Consider the following 19406-nt stretch of genomic DNA (forward strand, 5'->3'; position numbering starts at 1 on the left):
GGAGTTAATATGGTACCATGGTTATAGAAAAGACAAACTTTACATTTAATATAGAATCATGGCAGTGATCATGAAGTACCTAATAGCTTATGGGTATTTTCTATTTTAAAAGGTCAAACAAGTTTTAGAATACGAGTTTTGGAGAAAAACATTTCTTCACTGCACTAAAATTCAACTCTCCACGCTTCTTTATTTTCTGAAAAGGTCTTTGTTGGCAAAGACAAACACTCAAGTATGACAATGTATAGATTTCATTACATCATCAAAATAATTTGAAATTCACTAATGCTGATTTCATGAAGGTTTACTGAATAGCAATGTTTGCTTGACTGGAATACAAAGCAACTCCAAAGTGGAATTTCAGAGTGGAACTGTACAACTAAATTAACCATGGCAGTGACAAATGGTGAGCTGTATCCTTGTACTATGTTATCAAATGGTAACTGCTCACCATCATGTGGCAGTGTACTTGCTTTTGGGACAATTGACAGAGCAGACGAAATGACAGTGAAGGTAATCTCTGAACTTGTTGCCAATGAAGCCAAAGATCTTGATGGAAATTTCCAGTCTCAAGGCATAAAGGAAGGATGTCAGTGTAAAGAGACATAACTTGCCACGTCATTATGCTCACTATTCTGACATATATGTTCCAGGAACTTGTCTCACAGACAACATAGTCCAAAGCATATTTCGACTCAAAACCCTCAAAGTGAAGAGGGACAAGTCTTTTATGGGAATCTGGCAAATTCACACTTTGGCCAATGTTTTGAACAGACCACCATACACAATCTACCCCAAACGTGGTTAGTGAAGGAGAGAAGGTGAAGGCTGAAGATGCTGTTAGAGATAGAGAGAAAGTGAAGATGAAGAGGCTAGTGATGGGGAAAAGGTGAAGGCTGAAGACGAGGAAGCTAGTAATGGAGAAAAGGTGAAGGCTGAAGATGAGGCTAGTGATGGAGAGAAGGTGAAGGCTGAAGATGAGGAAACTATAGTGAACGAAAGAAGGTGAAGGCTGAAGATGAGGAGGCTAGTCATGGAGAGAAAGTGTAGGTTGAAGATGAGGAGGCTAGTGAAGGAGAGAAGGTGAAGGCTGAATATGAGGTTAGTGATAGAGAGAAGGTGAAGGCTGAATATGAGGTTAGTGATAGAGAGAAGGTGAAGGCTGAATATGAGGTTAGTGACAGAGAGAAGGTGAAGGCTGAAGATGAGGAGGCTAGTGAAGGAGAGAAGGTGAAGGCTGAAGATGAGGAGGCTAGTGATGGAGAGAAGGTGAAGGCTGAAGATGAGGAGGCTAGTGATGGAGAGAAGGTGAAGGCTGAAGATGAGGAGGCTAGTGATGTTGAGAAGGTGAAGGCGGAATATGAGGTTAGTGATAGAGAGAAGGTGAAGGCTGAAGATGAGGAGGCTAGTGAAGGAAAGAAGGTGAAGGCTGAAGATGAGAGGCTAGTGAAGGAGAGATGGTGAAGGCTGAAGATGAGGAGGCTAGTGAAGGAAAGAAGGTGAAGGCTGAAGATGAGGAGGCTAGTGATGGAGAGATGGTGAAGGCTGAAGATGAGGAGGCTAGTGATGGAGAGAAGGTGAAGGCTGAAGATGAGGAGGCTAGTGATGGAGACAATCATCCCAAAGTTACAGAAGACTCCAGAATCATCTCATTGTGAGGTTGACAATAACATTTGGTCTACAGTTAAAAGCCACTATGAAGGGGTATAATGTCTTGGGAAGACAGCTATAATCTTTCAACTTTCTTCTTAGATGGCTTGATGTTTCAAGTGTTGCATTCCAGGTTGTAGTTTAGATTCTTACTTGCAGTTGAAAGTTGTGTTCTAATTGTAGGTCATGTGTTTTCTGACATTTTCTGAATTGTTCATTCTACAAGTTGACCAAGTCTTTATTGTCTCAAGTATACCACAATTCTTTTACCAAATACTTTCAGTGTTTCACAATATTAGTAAAATTTATACTCAACCTAAAAAACTTTGGATTTGATTGTTGATCATAGAAACCATAAAAAGACATGAAAACTATTCTCTAAATGTCTTTCATGAAACAAAATGTTGTCTTCACCATAACTGTCTTCTATCACATCAATCTGGAGATTTCACAATGAGATGGAAATGTAACTATAACTACATCTAGTGGTACCCCTGTTTGGTAAACCTTTGTTTACTTATGATAGTGAACTAACTAGGCTGACCAAAACTTTGTTTCACATTGTCAGTACTGTAACGTCTTAGGTCTTTCCTGTAACAGTTATAATGTAGGTCATAGGTAACATTCTTCATATTAATCATTTAAAAATATAAATATAACAAACATGTGCATTGTTATTCAAAGTAACACATTTGCTATTACAGTAAAAATGCGGAAACTGCTTTGTGATCTAAAATGTCATTGTATGGTAATTTGTTCTGTCATGTAACAAACCTTTGTCCTTTCTGTAACAGATTTTAGAATTTATCCTTTAAAAAGTTGGAATAAATTTATCAATATAACTGAAAAAGATAATGACTGGTATTACTTTTGCAAGCATTATTATGTACATGAGAAACATTTAAGATAATCTTTACCACTCTTTGCATACTGATGATATGAATTTGCAATGTCTTTTCTGTAACAAATATAGTCAATCCTGTAACATGCATGTCTTTCCTATAACGCACTCATTTAAAAAATATATATATCTTAATATGTCTTTAGTTTCCGCAATGAGACATAAGTTAATCACAGTTTATCTTTGTTCATCAAATAAAAAACCTCCAAGAAATCTTGAAAATTTAGAAATCATAATATTTATGTTGAAGGGGTAACAGTATTTCATAGAATTGACACTGAGTACATATTGGTCATTAAGAGACTAAATAAATGCCCTTCATCCTCACTTCAAGTTTAATATACAAAAATATGAAGAAATAAATATGTTTCGTATGTGCTTTTTGCATTTTCATGAATTTCAAACCAAAATAATTCACACAAACATTGTTATGGGAAAGACAAGCCAAGTTTCAGTTGCCATGGTAACTGGTTATTCCTCTTTCTAAAAAGCATCATTAAGACTTCCATTTGATGTTACTGACAGCCTTAGATATTTGTTACTCCATTTAAACCAAAAAAAGATATTATATCAACCATTGGATTTTGTAATTTTGGAAACTCAAAAAGTGACATCTTTTGAAAATGACTCATATAATGGATTGTTCCTCATGCCTCGTTGATTATTCTCTAAATACTTACCAACATACTGATTTTCCTGACAGGTTCAAAGTCTCCTGAAAAGGAATATGACTTGCTGATGTCCATAATTACTTTTGCAGTTGTTTGATAACATTCTAGCTGTTTGTAGCCATCCAACTGTTCCAATCTTCTATCCACCCACGCCTTTGGCGATGATCCATCACACATCAAATTGAACTCTTCCTTGATTTCACCACTATCCAAATCTTTAATATGCTTTTGAACATTTTTAAATGTCTCTGTTCCATCTCTTATCTTTGAGCACAGCATTTCCCATTTCGGAGAGGCACTCTGCCAGGTCAGCTTTACTGAGTCTTCAAAGCTAGTTCCCTGTATGACATTTGCAGCTTCCTTCTTCCATATAGTATGGAAAATTGAACTTTTCTTTAGCGTCTTTAGCTTGGGTACAATTGTCATTGTCTCCTCAGAAACTGAGTGTTTCAGTTTTGGCTTGTATGTATCAATTGTGGTCATTTTTGCTTCTTTCCTTGGCAAAGTACAGCAGACTGAAGAGAGTGCATCTGCTGATTCAAAATGCCTTTCCATTTCCGAGATGTCATCGGTTAGTGCAGTAGTATTGACTATAAAATCAAAAGAAGTAATTAATGAGACAAAGAAAGATACCCTTCAAACTAATCAATATTGTATCAATGGTCCTGAAACTTGAAGAACAAGTGAGATCATGATAGACCCTTCCTATACTTTAAAAATCAAGCAATCAAGTTATGATACAATTATACAAACAGAATTTTCAATCAGAATAAGAAGTACCTTGTTATGAAGTGAAAGGAAACAATTGACATTTCCACTGTAAAAAAATATTTGTAGTCCAGAAACTACCACGAGTTAAACAGTTATTATCACACGACCTGACGTAAAAGTGGAGAGATGATTTGCAGATGATCACTGTTTCTGTAGAGTCTTTGGCAGATAACTAGCATTCCGCATGGCATCACCAAACAGTGCCATCGATGAAAATGTGAATTTTCGCTCAATGACCTTACACATATTCGTCCATATCAAATTGTGAAATCAAGGAAGATCTACCGAGTGAATACGATCAATCTGATGTGAACACGGAAAGACTAGGGAACACAATCTTGTGTTAAACACTATCCTCACATTTCTAAATAAAATGGAGGTTTATCAACAACAAAAATCTTGAGACAGTTAATCTTGTGTAAAATGTACCAGGTGTATATTGATGCAAGCTTACGACTTTATGCCAAACAATTAGCACATGGCTATATAATTTGTTTTCAACACAAATGAAAGTAATTTGTTAATTGTATTGTCTGGTGATGGTCGGTTCAGTTGGTTTCAGCAGTTGAAATAATATACTGAACTGCAAAACAAACATCACCCCAAATAACATTGCATGAAAAGTTGTCATTTAAATGTCGGAGTAATTTTTGTCAAAGTTTCTAAAATTTAACATTACCTTGTCCGGAAAAATGGAATTTGATGATAAAAAAACAAAGCAGATGACAATATAACCGATCGTCCAAACACATCATGGCAACGGCCATGGTAACCCGATGCATGTGAGTTCCGTGCAAATTGAAATGCACATGCGTTCCCCCATTTCTTGCCCTATAAAAATTCACCCGGATCGGATAGTATTCATTTGTTATTGAATTGCTACCACATGCCAAGGTTGACAAGAAATCAGCGACACCAAGCTCTTGGACGATTGGAAGCTGGACAAACCACCCGGCAAGTAGCCAATGCATGTCAAGTCCATGTAAGGACCATATACAGGCTCCAGCAACGGTACCAGACCACCAATACTACAGATGACCGACCATGTAGTGGAAGACCAAGGGTCACTACCCGATGTCAGGATCGTCAGATTGTGCGATAGCATCTTCAAGAACGCTTTGTTACTGCTGCGGAAACTGCTCGACAGATGATGGGGACACACCAGCAACACATTAGTGCGGACACCGTGGAGCGACGATTGAAGAGCAGACACCTCCACTGTCACAGGCCACACCAAGGACTCATTCTGACACCACGTCATCGCCGGGACCGTCTTCAGTGGCAACACAGCACCAGCCCTGTGGTCTTCCAGAACATTGGTCCAGGGAGAGGCAATGGTGTCACAGCAGATCAGTACATTGATCAAATCTTGAGACCACATGCCATACCTCATTTGGCATGTGGCTGCAACCATGAGTTTCAGCATGAAAATGCCTGTGCCCACACTGAGAGAGCAACAAGAGACTTTTTCAAGAGACAAGAGACACTTTCAAGTGTGCAAGACCTTGAACTGAATATGTCAATATATGTTCACCCAAACTGTGCCAAATATATTGCCTCAGCATGTGATTTGATCAATTTGCATTGTCCTTTGTAATTGTTGTATGATGGTAGTCAGTCATGGATAATTTTAAACAATGAATGCTAAAGTTATTTTTGTAGCCAAGTTCTTTTAGTTTGGGTGGATATTTCTCATAGACAGGTGCCTCAAAATGTAACAAGCATATAGTCGACGAAGTCATCTATATGCCCCACCCATTTTAACACATTATGGTCCCAAACCAGGTCACTGACCCAACATTTCTCTTACCCCATGTCAAAATAGCTGCAATGGAAATTCTAAAACAAGAGTTTGCCACTAACGTGCCTATATCCCCTGCCCCTGTTGCAGAATTTATGACATAATTGAATCTAAACAAACCCTAACATTTTTTAACCGAGGTGGAACTTGTCATGGAAATTGTAAAAAAAAGATGAGTTTGGAACCATGTCCATGTTGTTGCCATGGAAACGTAAAAAATAAATATTTATAAAATTTCTCAATAGCAAAAGGCACCAGTTCAGCATGCACCTGACAAACCTGCAAAGTTTGATGAAAAAATATTGAACGGTTTATGAGTTATGCTCCGGAAACGAAACGTGACAGACGGACGGAAGTACGGACGGACGGAGCCCGTTTCTATATCCCCCGCCAACTTCGTTGGGTGGGGGATAATAAACATTTCTAAAACTCGTTCAGTATGTGCTTTATATACAGACATGCGATTTTTTGCAAGGATATAATTAACAGTGTATTTGTTATTCTCCATAAGTGAAACTACTACATTAAAACTTTAATCCAACATGCTGCCATGGAAACATAAAAAATGAAAATTGATAAAATTCCTAAATAGCAAAAGTCACCAGTTCAGTATGTGCCTGATAAACATGCAAAGTTTTGTTAGAAAGTTTAGGATGGGTTTTGAGTTCTGCTCCGGAAACATAAAAAATAAAAAATTGAAAGTCCAGTCTGTTTCTATTTTCCTCCCCGCTGGAATCACTTGGTACTTTTGTTTGATGAACTAGTAAACCCTCACACAACACAATACCCCATTTTGCGTCCTCAATATGCTGGAATAACGGAAGATCATTTTCTTGTCATGCAGATTAATGCACTGTTAAAGAAAGAAAATTGCAGATGTCTCTCCACTCTGACGTCACAGCTATAGCTTTGATGAAACTTTGCATGTCTGGTGTTTTTACGTTTCCATGGCAACAAGATGGACTTGGGTTCTGTGAGGGTAGGGTTTGTTTCTGGAGCATAACTCATAAACCATTCAATATTTTTTTATGAAACTTTGCATGTCTGTCAGGTACATGCTGAACTGGTGCCTTTTGCTATTTAGAAATTTTAAAATTTTTTATTTTTTATGTTTCCGTGGCAACAAGATGGACTTAGGTTCTGTGAGGGTAGGGTTCGTTTCCGGAGCATAACTCATCAACCGTTCAATATTTTTTCATCAAACTTTGCAGGTCTGTTAGGTACATGCTGAACTGGTGCCTTTCACTATTTAGAAATTTTAGAAATTTAGATCTTTTTTATTTTTCCTTGGTAACAAGTTGAACTTTTAGAAATTAATGAATTCTTCTTTTAAATGCCAAAAAGTTCATCTTGATACCCTTTTAACCTGTTTAAGGAATCTTATAAGTCATAATAAAGGGTTTTTTTGTGCCTACATTTTGTGTTTGAGGTATCTCCCATAGCAGAGGAAACTGTGCATGCCTTCTACCAAGTTGTCTGTATATGCCTCAATAATGGTTGAGGGTAACTTTCGTTTAATGACTTCATTATCAAATCCATCATCCCTACTTCTGCATTGATTATGACAGAGATGAGTGTGCGATAAGATGGCATACTTCTCTATGGTACATTTTACAGTTTTCAGCACATGTTGATATGAAGACTTTTGTGCTGTAGAGTTTTAACATTCACATTTATAATATTGCCTTGTTTTATTTTTTGACTTTATCATATCACATGGTTTGACCATATTGTTAAAAAGCCACAACATAAAATGTGTGTGGCACTCGTGGCAGCCTACTTTCTCGTGGTGAGTGCCGGTAACATGACTTGTAATGTTTTTTCTTTCTCCCACCCTTATGAATTCAGTAGTAAATGTAGTAACTGGTTTTGTCAGTTTGTACTTCCATCATGTTTTTTTTGTGGAGAAGGTTTCATTTTTTTTCTTGAACTTTATACAAATTGTGTTTTGCAGCATTTAATTCGTTTCTTCAGGATATTTTGCTTTAACATCAAGTAGATGCTCCCCTGCTGCCTTTTACACCTTACAAAATTTTGAATATTTTGAAATGTATGAGTTTGTGTGATCAAATTTCACTATTGTTGACATAATATACACTTCATTTGCTGGGCAAGAGACTTGGCCACATTAGTGGCAAACTCTTATTTTTTTTACAATTTCCAAGACAACAAGTTCCACCTCGGTTAAAAAAGGTTAGGGTTTGTTTAGATTTAATTAAGTCATAAATTCTGTAACAGGGGCGGGGGCAACTCTTGTTGCTTTTTAGATAACAATGAAATCAAACTGTCAAAGGTACAGCATCACATATACCAAGAAATGCACATCCAAATTACGGACTTGATCTGTGTCTAGACTGACAAGGGATAGTCTACAGCAATCTAGAAATTTAACTTTGTATCTATTTGACACATCATATGCATCACCTTTCAGCACTTCGTCAACTGATCCATGATGACTGATACTTGTAATTGCCATAGGTTCACAATCAGAAATCTCACAATCACGTTTATCGTGTCAGCCATTTTGATGTCCTCTATTTGATGTAAATGTATTATGATGCGCTATCACTGTGACTGACTTAACTAACCTTTCCATCTAATGATGATATTACTTGAATCTATTTATTGTAACCAAACCGACTTTTTCTTTGGCATATTTGGGACATTTTCCATAACAGTTTTATATTTTTGCCTAGAATGATGAAACCTTGCATGTACCTTAGTAAACAACCTTGCCCAACTTTTCAAGCTAATACTTGTTCTAACTTTATTATTATGGTTACTTAAATGTTTATTCAATGCACACACTCTAACTACCAAATGAAGAATACACTGAAAATGTTACATCAAAGATCTAAGGCCAAGGTCACAAGTAACATAATGCTTATGAAAAATCTTTCAAACCTAAAGTTTTGAAGATAGATGTGTAAGGAATAAGTATGGGTATTTTATGAGCGCTTCTCTGAATATTTTATCTTTCACGAGGGTACGTTACTCAATCTTGTTAAAATAGTTGAGACATTTGTTGAAATGGTTGAGAGGACACCACAGTGAAATGTGGCTTGTAAAATAGTATGTGTTGCCATAAAGTTGGCTCAGGTTAATAATCTGTTAGAAATTTTGTTATTTTGTAACCATAAGTAAGATTAGTAAGCTCAGCACTTGGCTTAGGCAACATATACTCAAACCCATATTTCTGTAGATATTTATTGGATTTTGTTCAAACTTGGCATATTTAGCCTTTCAGTCTAGATCTCGGGATTAAATGAACACAAACAGTTGCACATGTAACCTCTAGTGTCACCTCAGGAATAACTGTTTTCCCTATGAAACTATCAAACGTCAGTGTCACCAAACACTTGGGGTTACATTTGCAACTGTTAGTGTTAGTTTGCCCAAAATGATCTAATATCTTCGTATAGAAAGTTATGCTATTATGCTTTGGAAAACCTGTTTTAAAATAATATTTGTTTTGAAAAAACAAAGTAATTATACATTCATTTCATAAGTTAACACTAAGGGTTGATACTGCAACCTCTAGTGTTCATATGGTGACACTAGGGGTTACATTTGCAACTGCTAGAGTCTGTTTGCCCCAAATGATCTAATGTCTCTGTCTAGAAAGATATGCAATTATTGTATTTTGAAAAACCAGTTTTAAGATAATATTTGCTTTTGACAATAGAGTTAGTAATTATACATTCATTTCAAAAGTTAACACTAAGGGTTGATACTGCAACCCCTAGTGTTCATTCGGTGACTCTGGTTGATTGCAAAATGAACACTACCATAACTAGTGCCAATATATTCTAAGACAGCTGGTTCCCAACATATGGTCACCTACTTCTGTAAACCCATTTAAATTCCTGTTATTTGGTATTTCATCAATTGATCATAACCTTGCTCCAGATAAACCTTTTCCTTATCCATTTTCTTGGTTTGATAGGAAAATAGATGCACCAATTAGTGTTCACATGTTTGCATGTTGCAACCGTTAGGGAAACACTGAGTTTTTGTTGGTTGCTGTTTAACGCCGCTTTCAGCAATATTCCAGCCATATGACAGTGGTCTTTAAATAATCGAGACCAGACAATCCAGTGATTGACATCATGAGCATCGATCCATGCAATTGGGATATGAAGACATGCATCAACCAAGTCACTGAGCCTGACCACCCGATCATGTTAGTTGCCTTTTACGACAAGCATAGTGGCCTTTCAGGTCAAGCATTGGTTGCTGAAGACCTATTCTACTCTGGATCTTCACGGGTCCATGTGAACACTTGGGGTTGTGACAATGCATATATGTAGTTAGTAGTTGATGTGTTGTGGTGTCGCTGTTGTTGTTCTCCATTTGCAAGAAGTGAGGCCAGTTCATTGTTGCTGGGTACCCTCATTCAGCATGCTGGAGATACAGAGATGTGAAGTGCACTGATGACTACCTGTGTTTGCATTGTGCCTCCCTTCTCCAAGGACTTTTGATCAAGATGCCCACAGTCGTCAGAAGAGTCATTAAGACCTACCTCAAAATCTTAGATTCATCCTCAGATTGTCCCTCACCAGACAATGTCTATGGAAATATTAGAACATCTATTGATGAAACAGCAGATGGCATGTCGCAAATATGGCTTTGTGTTTGTGACAGGATGCCACCAGTGGGGCAGGATATGCTCACCTTTCTATCGAACACCTGGTATCATCAATATTTCATAGTGATTCATAATGCTCATGCACATGATATAGTTAGAATTGTACAATCAACTCTGCTTTTAGCAGAGATTTCTATCAAATATGGTTTTTGTCGCTTTTATTTCCATCAAACAGAGCAGTAAGAATCAACGCAGACCCAGAGGCATCCCCCGGCCATGGTGAAGCAGGGTCAAGCATCACGGTCCAGAGAGACGTAGAAGTTATCACAGGACCGGCAATAGGCCTATTACCATCAGTCCCATAGACTATAATCACAAAGTCAGCAATTCTTACCCTTCTTCATGACACACATGGTCACAGGTCAACTATGACCACTCCAAGCATTGATGAATTGTGTTAGACACTCTTGTGCATTACCCGCCAAACCTGAACTCAGTTGGTGGAACTTCCGGGAAAACGTTATGAAGGGCATTCCACTCGTATTCCTAGCAGAGGCACTGGTGGCCCAGTCTTTTAAGGCACCGCAATTCGCTGTGCAGAATCCCTTGGGCACGCCAGAAACCTATGATTGTGGGTTTGAATCCTGGTTCACATCGATTATGTTTCTAGGTTTGTAAGCACCATACCCATGCTCGTGGGTTTCACCCAAGTGGTAAACATCTGAGACCTGCATCACTTCAGGGATTCCTCCCACGTTAAGCTGACACGCCGTGATATAACTGGAATACTGTAAAAAGCAGATGACCCAATGGCTATGGAAATCTTGCGAGGAAGATATTTACATCAGTTGTCTCATGGAGAGGGCTTTCTATTATGCACACAAACTTTTTATTCTGATAGCCAGAGATAATACCACAAGAGACAAGGGGAAACCAGGACAGCTGGACTTATATCAAGACAGATTTGGCAGACTTAATCAGCTGTTGGATGTAAGCATTGCATGTTCCAGGGAACTTCAGGCCGTCATGATGTGGGAGGATAGTAGAGACAGTATGGTCCCTCCATCCAGAAGTATTCTAACATCAATGTGGGAACCTTCTCACTAGACTTGTTTACAACTTGTCTCAACAAGCTAATCAAAAAGACAGGGATATTTATGTATGCATAGCCTCGCTGGTCTCTCCAAGACAGGGTACTGCAAAAGAACACAGACTGCATGATCATTCTCAGTGTGCAAAAAAATGAACATGGTTTCCCAGACTATTTCCACTCTTCATGGAAGCACCTCTGAAGTTGCGGAATGACAAGATCTCCTACGTCAACCCAGATACGACATAATGTGAGTCACTCTTCACAGACATTGAAGACCTTGAAGACCATCTTCATCTGCAATCTATGACAATAGATGGGACAAGTTGAGCCAGCAGAGAAGAAGACTAGATTGGGAGAAGACTATAACTATTCCTATGGTGGCAGACTTCCTGCTGCATCTACACTAATATAACAAGTCTCATCATGGTACCGAAGAGGGTTATAGATCAGCTTTAACTTCAGTGCTACAACATGATGGGTTAGCGACAGGAAATCATCCCAGGCATATGAAAACTTTTCTGTTAGGACAGATGTTAGGACACCACATCCTTTCCAAAAATGAAATCTATCAGTGGTCTTATCGGGGCTCTTAGAGGAACTTTATGAACCATTAGCAAGACTACATTGCTTTAGAGATCCAGGAAGACAGCTTTTCATCTAGACATGGCTACAACAGCTAGAGTATCGGGACTTCAAGCATTGGACTTTTCAAGACCAACTCACACAGAAGATTGGAGTTCTATCATGATCCGATCTCTCCCAGAATTTGAAGCAAAGAACAGTCATTCCAGCATTGGGAGCAACTTTGGACGGCAAGTTCACCTTTGATCATTATTGTCTACAGGGTGTTGGACAGGTCATAGGTTAACAGACATCACAAGTGGGAATTGGATGAAATTTTATGATAGTTCTATGGAAGTTTATCACAGATTTGCTTGGTCCTTGTCATTCTTCTGAATTTACTCCTTTTGAAGTGATTCGGTTCGATATACAGTGATCCCTCGCTATTGGGCTCTTTGATAAAGCACTACCTCGGTTACTACGCGCGGTATCGCATGGCTCCCAAAATTTATGTACACTTTTAATACTGAGAGTTTTACACGGCCGCTATTGTATTGTTGTTCGTTGTTCATTTGCACATAACGCTTCTCATTGCATAATCAACCGTTTATCGCTGAATGGAGTTCTAATAATCTGTTTGAAAACATCCGCGGCAAGTCCCGGAAATACGATTGTTCTACTAGTTAACTTTTCACACTATACATCCTTTGATCTTAGAAGCGCATGTATGCAATAAAAGAGAACCACAAGCGAGGTTTATTTTCTTAATTAGTGGGCAATCCAATTTGAGGGACACTGTCAACTCACATGTAGTTGCTGTTACAACACGGCGGTCATTCCTTTTGATTCGGATCAAGTAACGTTATCAAACCAATTAATCTGGCTTGAATGTGTATCTATATTTGCATGAATGTGTATGAATGCGCATAGCGCTGGTCAAAACTGTCGTTTTCCGTATTTTAAGCAACATGACCAATCAATGCCACTGAATCACTCTGTACTTGTGTAATGAATTGGTTTGGCTCTTCACTCATAGCGTCTGTTACTACCATTATCGATCGATATTTTCATGTAAGTAGACTACATTCACATTGAATGTGACTGTTAAGGCTCGTAAATAATAACAAATGGCGAAAATATAATGAATATATATTTTTACACTATGAACGGTAAACAACTTGTTTCATTGCAATGTGCGAGACAAGGCGAAGATCGTGAGATTGGCCGAGCGCGCTCCCCCGCCTCGGCCTCGGTTAAACCACTCATCGTCTATAACGCCCACCAATTATTTGAACCCCATTGGTAGCGTTGTAGCGAGGGACCACTGTACACCTATTATTTACCACTTTAAGGGGTATTGGACTTAATAAGTACCCAAAAACGAAGAGGTTTTGTATTCTCAGAAATATTAAAACAATAGTTAACATTGTTAATAATTAAAAGAATATATAATACATTAGAAGTAATATCACCCACCTCACCAATCTGCATCTAGTACACTGCTGATTGGAAAAAAGTGAGGTTTTCTGCGTTGCTAATGCACAAGAGTCCTGGGCAGCAAGATACTATTCCTTGCACAACTGATTATGCATGGTTGACAATGAAGATCGAGGACTTCTACTTAACATTTGAAATTTGTTATGTTGTGATGACTGACAAATTACAGGATAGAATTGTTAACAATGATACCTAACTATTGTTTAATGTAAAGCCCGACTACTTATTGCTCATGTACCGAATTTCATTATATTTTTAGTGAAAATAGCTGAGTATAAATGGCCAGAAATAGGATTGTCAATACGGCTGCTTTTGAAAATCAGATTCAAACCTCTTAAACAAATACAGGTGTAAATTTTGGTTGGATCATGAATGTGAAGTTACCCTTCATTGGTCCAATGGTTTCCTACAAGATTATGCCAGGAAATTTATATTTTGAGAGAATATAGGTGTAGGGTCAAAGTGCACAGTTCAAATTTAGGTCAAAATTCAACATATTGTGAAAAAAGGAATATGTGTTGAGCCCCACTACCAACCACACATATACCAAATTTCATTACTCACTTTCATTCAGAGGAGCTTATGAAAATAGACATGTAACAATTGAGGAAGTGTAGAAAATTCATATTTTACCACTGGTGATGTTAACACAATAGTGCATTAGAATCTTCAGTTGACTGAGACTCTCTTCAGCGACCTTCAGTTCCTTCTGGCGAATAAGAAGAATATGTTGCATTTCTTCATGTTCAGTCTTATCGGCACCATCCTCATCATCAGTGCTCAGGTCCCTAGATTCATAAACACCTGCACAAGCTGCTAATAATTCCAAGAACCTGTCACTGTCAGCAACAATCAACCTCAGTTGTGACACTGGGATACTGCCATCATTAACAGATATCTTGAGCATGTCCAGAAGCTGTGCTGCATTCAAGATATAAACAGTACAGTGTTTTGACAGCACTTTGGGGTCATTCAAGTTGATGACTGAAAAGACAACCAAAACATAACTTGTACATTTAGCGACTAATGGTAAGCATATTTATTAATGGTTGGCAGACAGATGATGGCTGAAATGACATTCTCAACTCAATCTAAACATAATGATGAAAACATTATTGCCTTTATAGTCACACCTTCTTTGCAATGTTCAAATCTTATCCAACATACTTTAGCATACTAGTGCCAAGCATCAACACACCAAATATAGCATATGTTATAGCACAAAAATAACTGCCAAAAGTTTGAAATTGATTCTCGAACTGATTAAACTTATGCAACATCATGTACAATCACCAAATTACACTGCAAACTACTTAATATTGAAGAACAATTATATTTCCCCAATGAGATCAAATGTTTGACAGTTATGAATCTATTTTCACATTTAGGCAAGATAGAATTAATGTGATCTTCTTACCAAATCGCTTGAAGTAATGCAACAATGGTTCCCATGTCAATAAGTGCTCCATGATTATTTCTTGATCCTCTGTTTCAGGCCAATGACTTGTCAGCAGTTTTGACATGAGTTTACCAAAGTTCTCATTCACTGTAGTTGTTGCTTCAATTCTGCTCTTGTTCTGTCGCAAAAGTATATCATTATTAATAGTACAGTATAGTTCACATCAGTAATGTGAAAAGACTCATGATCATGAAATTGTTCACATACATGGAACACTGTGCATAAACAAAGCAGTTTTCAACACTATCATTCAGGAGACACACCAATTCTTTTTGAACATTATCTCACGTTTCATCCATATGATTTAACTACATAAAGGAGATGCACATTATACAGTTACTGAATTTGATCAGTGTAAATTTACACATGATCCAGGTTCTACAGTTTTCATGAACAAAATGACCAATGGCATTGTCAGCCTTTACAGTGGTATGATCAGTCTTTTAGATTCATAGATTTGACAGATTTAACACAGATTCAGTCCTTCATTGTAAAAACTTGCTTTACAATAGTAAGGGAGTTAATGAAAGATAAATAGTATCATTTTGAGTAAAGTATTGTAATAACTACCTGTTTACTTATGCTGACCTATTATCATTCAAAATTCTAGTTAGCAAGTCTTCGCCCAAGTTTAGAATAAGTTTTATACACGAGAACACAATGTGGCCCTTGTGAAACATATGAGGGAATCCAACATATGGGAAGCAGCAGGGAATCCATAAGTAAAGAGGTGGTGTTACCAACAGAAACTATTTGTTCTGACTACAATGAGAATACAACCTTTTTACTTATGTTGTCTGAAAATTTAGGCACACCACTGTTTGAACATATTGTGACATAACTCGTGAGGCTCATTTTCCACCAAGGAAGTTAATGGAAAAAGATAAACTGTAAATACTAAGAGAAAACTTAAGGTGGTAAAAGAATTATAGATTATCTGCCTAGAGTGGATTAAGGCTTAGAGTGCCTAACCTTGAGCTAGTAGAGATGGCACTGGTGTAATCAGAGCTTTACATTTAAGATAAAACATGACTGAGATATTGGTTGGGATTCTAAAACCTGAGATTGCAGAGATCAGTGAATTAAAAACTGAAACCTGTGTTTTGCTGTACAGCTCTGGGCAGTGTAAGGAGGCATACCATGGCAATGCCTGTCAGTTCTTTTTCAGGCTCTCCAATTGATTTGAATTAGAATAGCTACCAAGTGCGAAGGAATAGTTTTAAATGCAATATAAAAACAGTAACTATTGTTGTAACAGCGGTTCTCATTGGAATCACCACACAGCCACAATCAAAACTGACATCATTGGCACAGTGCGCGAAACATGGCATTATGTATGCATGCATTGTATCTTGATGGGGTTTAAAGTCTCGTCCAAGATTATTGCACTTATATAGCGACGTGCATGCATGTGTGTGAGTGTATGTGTGTGTGCTTCTACTAATCCGGACTGATGCCGATTTATAGTGCTAGCCCACTGAAATACCATGCCACAGTTTTAACATGAATACCCCACTCAGACACAGTATACTGACTCTGAGCCAACCAGTCCTTGTTTTAGCTGCTTAATGCCGAGCGCCAGGCAGGGTAACAACAAATACCATCTTTTAACGTCTTTTGGTATGACGCGGCCAGGGATAGAACCCCGGACCTTCCGCTCTCTGGGCGGACGCTCTACCTCTAGACCACGGAGGCGGTCATATTTTGATGGGTGTCAAATGGGAAGCTTATCAGTCATTGAGCTAGAAAAATGACTTCACCTAAAATTTCATTCACTGTTTACATTTTAGAGCTAGATCTAGTATTTGCCCAAAAATTGTTGATATGACAGGGCTAATAAAAACTTTCTGTCAGTTAATGTCAACAGTAAGGATTTCATCTGCAGCTGATTGGCACTTAAACAATAATATAGATATATATGATTTTTTTATAAACCTATACCATTACCAGATCCCAATGTGTTTGTTTTGGCTACCACACAGTTGCCAAGATTGCTGGGAACTGGTGGGTGGACGGGCGAGATGTCAGACATCTTCAGCATGTTCAGAGACCACACATGACTACTGCCCATTTATTTGCGATAACTGATACAAGGAAACATGTATGTCTCTCACTTTAGATAACAAATACTGATGCATATCAATAGTAGCTGCTCAGCGCCATGAATTTTATGCTTTACAGTCAAGACTTTGAGTCTAACCAAAAGAAATAACTTGCTTGTCGCTTATTTGTTTATCGCTGCCATTTCTTGCATGCTGGTTTTCGGGAAAAGGTGTTGTCAATCAACTATGATTGGCTTTTGACTGATACAGCCAAAGTTATTCTGTTGCATTTGACAGAGTTTCGGAGCATTCAGTTCCAATACAGAAACAAAGCTTCCAATAAACCTTCATTTTAAACCCATTCAATGCTTTTTATTCAAATAGATAGGAGGGTCTGTCGTTGTTCCTGTGCACAGCCCATTTTGCACTGCCTGTATACATGAAGTTGCATGTTATTTGTCTGGTTTTTGGGACATGGGAAAATGGAATCTGACAACAATTTCTTCATTACAGTCTGAAGCGACTGAACAATGCGAAGATGATGAAAACAGTGTACTTGACATGTAAATATAAATTTCTTTATAAAAGTGAAAAACAATATGAAATATATTTAACCTGTCCACAAATATGTACAATGTACATAACGTCCATACCATGTGTGATATAAACATGTTGTGATGAAGCCATAAATTACTGACACTCATACTGTCAAGCATTCATATCTTCTGCACAAGGAAAACTCATAAAAAAGTAATGCTGAAAGTATGCCAGAAATTTTGGTCATCAACTTATAAAATCTTGATATTTTCGACAAAAATCCTCTTGACTGTCAACTATGCAAAACCAGTTGAGATACTGAAAGTTTGTTACCCTTTCCTAAACCTCTCCCACTTCCATTGGCATTGATATAATTCCTGTGACTTATGAGTGTGATCACTTGCAGTTAACCTATGACCTGTCCTGCACCTTGCAGACAATATGGTTCCAAAAGTACACCCGGCGCAATCCTCCTTTCCCAGGCAAGGTGAGAGGAGCTACTGGGTGATGATTGACTGGACTGCAACCACCTGACAGCCAGTAGCTTATTCAGCAAAATGTTCTAAATATAAGAAGTGAAAAACATGTTGTTGGAGCATGACACATAACTGGAGAAAACTCATTCTACTGAGACTGTTTTCAATGAAGCAAAGATGGTAGACAGTGCCCTGATTTCATAAGCAGTGAAAGTACCTTACAATTTAATTGTCAGTTCCATGTGTCTGTAACTGTCAGAGTTTTAAGCTATCCTGTTTTATCCAAAGCTTCTTTACATGAAATGAGACCTTGTCTGGATCTCCTGTGTGATTGTGTTGCTGCTGAGTAGAATAGGAGAGCCAGAACAGGACAGAGAGGTCGATGTCGTGGTGTTAAAGCCTTGGCAAGGGCAGAAATCGTGTATTATCTATGTCTAAGCCATCCCAGGGCGGTAGACTGGATCTTAACTCATTTTCCGCCTGCATGAATCTGGTAAATAAAGAGCATGAACTACAGAGATCCTAATCACAATGGCCCTGGCCAATAGGCTTTCTGTTTTCTTGGTCATTTGTAACAACATGGCAGATGTAAGAGGTTTAAATAGATCCTCCAACAGAGCAGACGGAACAAATTAGCGGTTCCACTTTGGGAGTGTGCACAAGGTTTTGACGTCCTCCAGCAGGATAGCTCATAGATAGACACAAAGTATGCTATTAGGTGCCTCACTCTGGCAGTGTGGGTTCGAATCCTGGACTGGATTCATCCCCAAAAGTACTAGAATCTGTTCTTTACCAAGAAAGTGTTATCCCAAATATAACATTAGTTACATTTGACCACTTTCTAAATGGCAGTGTGTATTCATAGATTAATTTTATTTGGCTAACCATTGAATATTTTCAGAGCCCATGTTTCATGTAGCAGATGACATCAAACACCAGAACCAAAGCATTTATTTAGTTTACAGTCAGATAAAATGTTACAAGACCAGGCAAAAATATTAAATTAATTATATTGCTGATAAATGCAGGGATTAAAAAAAAAGAAAAACAAGTTGATTGTAAACGCTGGTCAAGAGTTCGGGCTAACCCCGGAAAGCAGTTCCAGCAAAAGTTCACATAATCAATTTCACACAACAAAATTCACATCAAATGATTCAGCCAATCGGCATTAAAGAAACAGTGTAAACTTTAAAGAATGAAATTATTTGTCAAAGGAAGAAGAGCTTTCTCCAGTGGATAACATGGCGAACTCTAGCCATGAACCAATTGATGTAGGCCCAATGTCCATTGTCCACTGAAATTCCAAACTTTATCACAGTGTGAAAACTGTGAAAAAAAGTTTTGATATTGACAGTAGAA

At 37.9% G+C, this 19406-nt stretch overlaps 1 protein-coding gene across 1 annotated transcript in view; it reads right to left on the reverse strand.

The window, feature by feature from the left end:
• Positions 1 to 19406, reverse strand: part of LOC124137117 (E3 ubiquitin-protein ligase rnf213-alpha-like) — a 389816-nt gene that overhangs the window by 211240 nt on the left and 159170 nt on the right. The window contains exons 15-17 of the mRNA XM_048383821.1: positions 14951 to 15110; positions 14167 to 14517; positions 3232 to 3812 (exon numbers count right to left, since the gene is read on the reverse strand). Coding sequence (XP_048239778.1) covers positions 3232 to 3812; positions 14167 to 14517; positions 14951 to 15110 — 1092 coding nt within the window. The remainder of the gene's footprint in view (positions 1 to 3231; positions 3813 to 14166; positions 14518 to 14950; positions 15111 to 19406) is intronic.

The sequence above is a fragment of the Haliotis rufescens genome, unplaced genomic scaffold, assembly GCF_023055435.1.
Source record: "Haliotis rufescens isolate VD_foot unplaced genomic scaffold, xgHalRufe1.0.p SCAF_5, whole genome shotgun sequence".
In the NCBI taxonomy this organism is placed as follows: domain Eukaryota; kingdom Metazoa; phylum Mollusca; class Gastropoda; order Lepetellida; family Haliotidae; genus Haliotis; species Haliotis rufescens.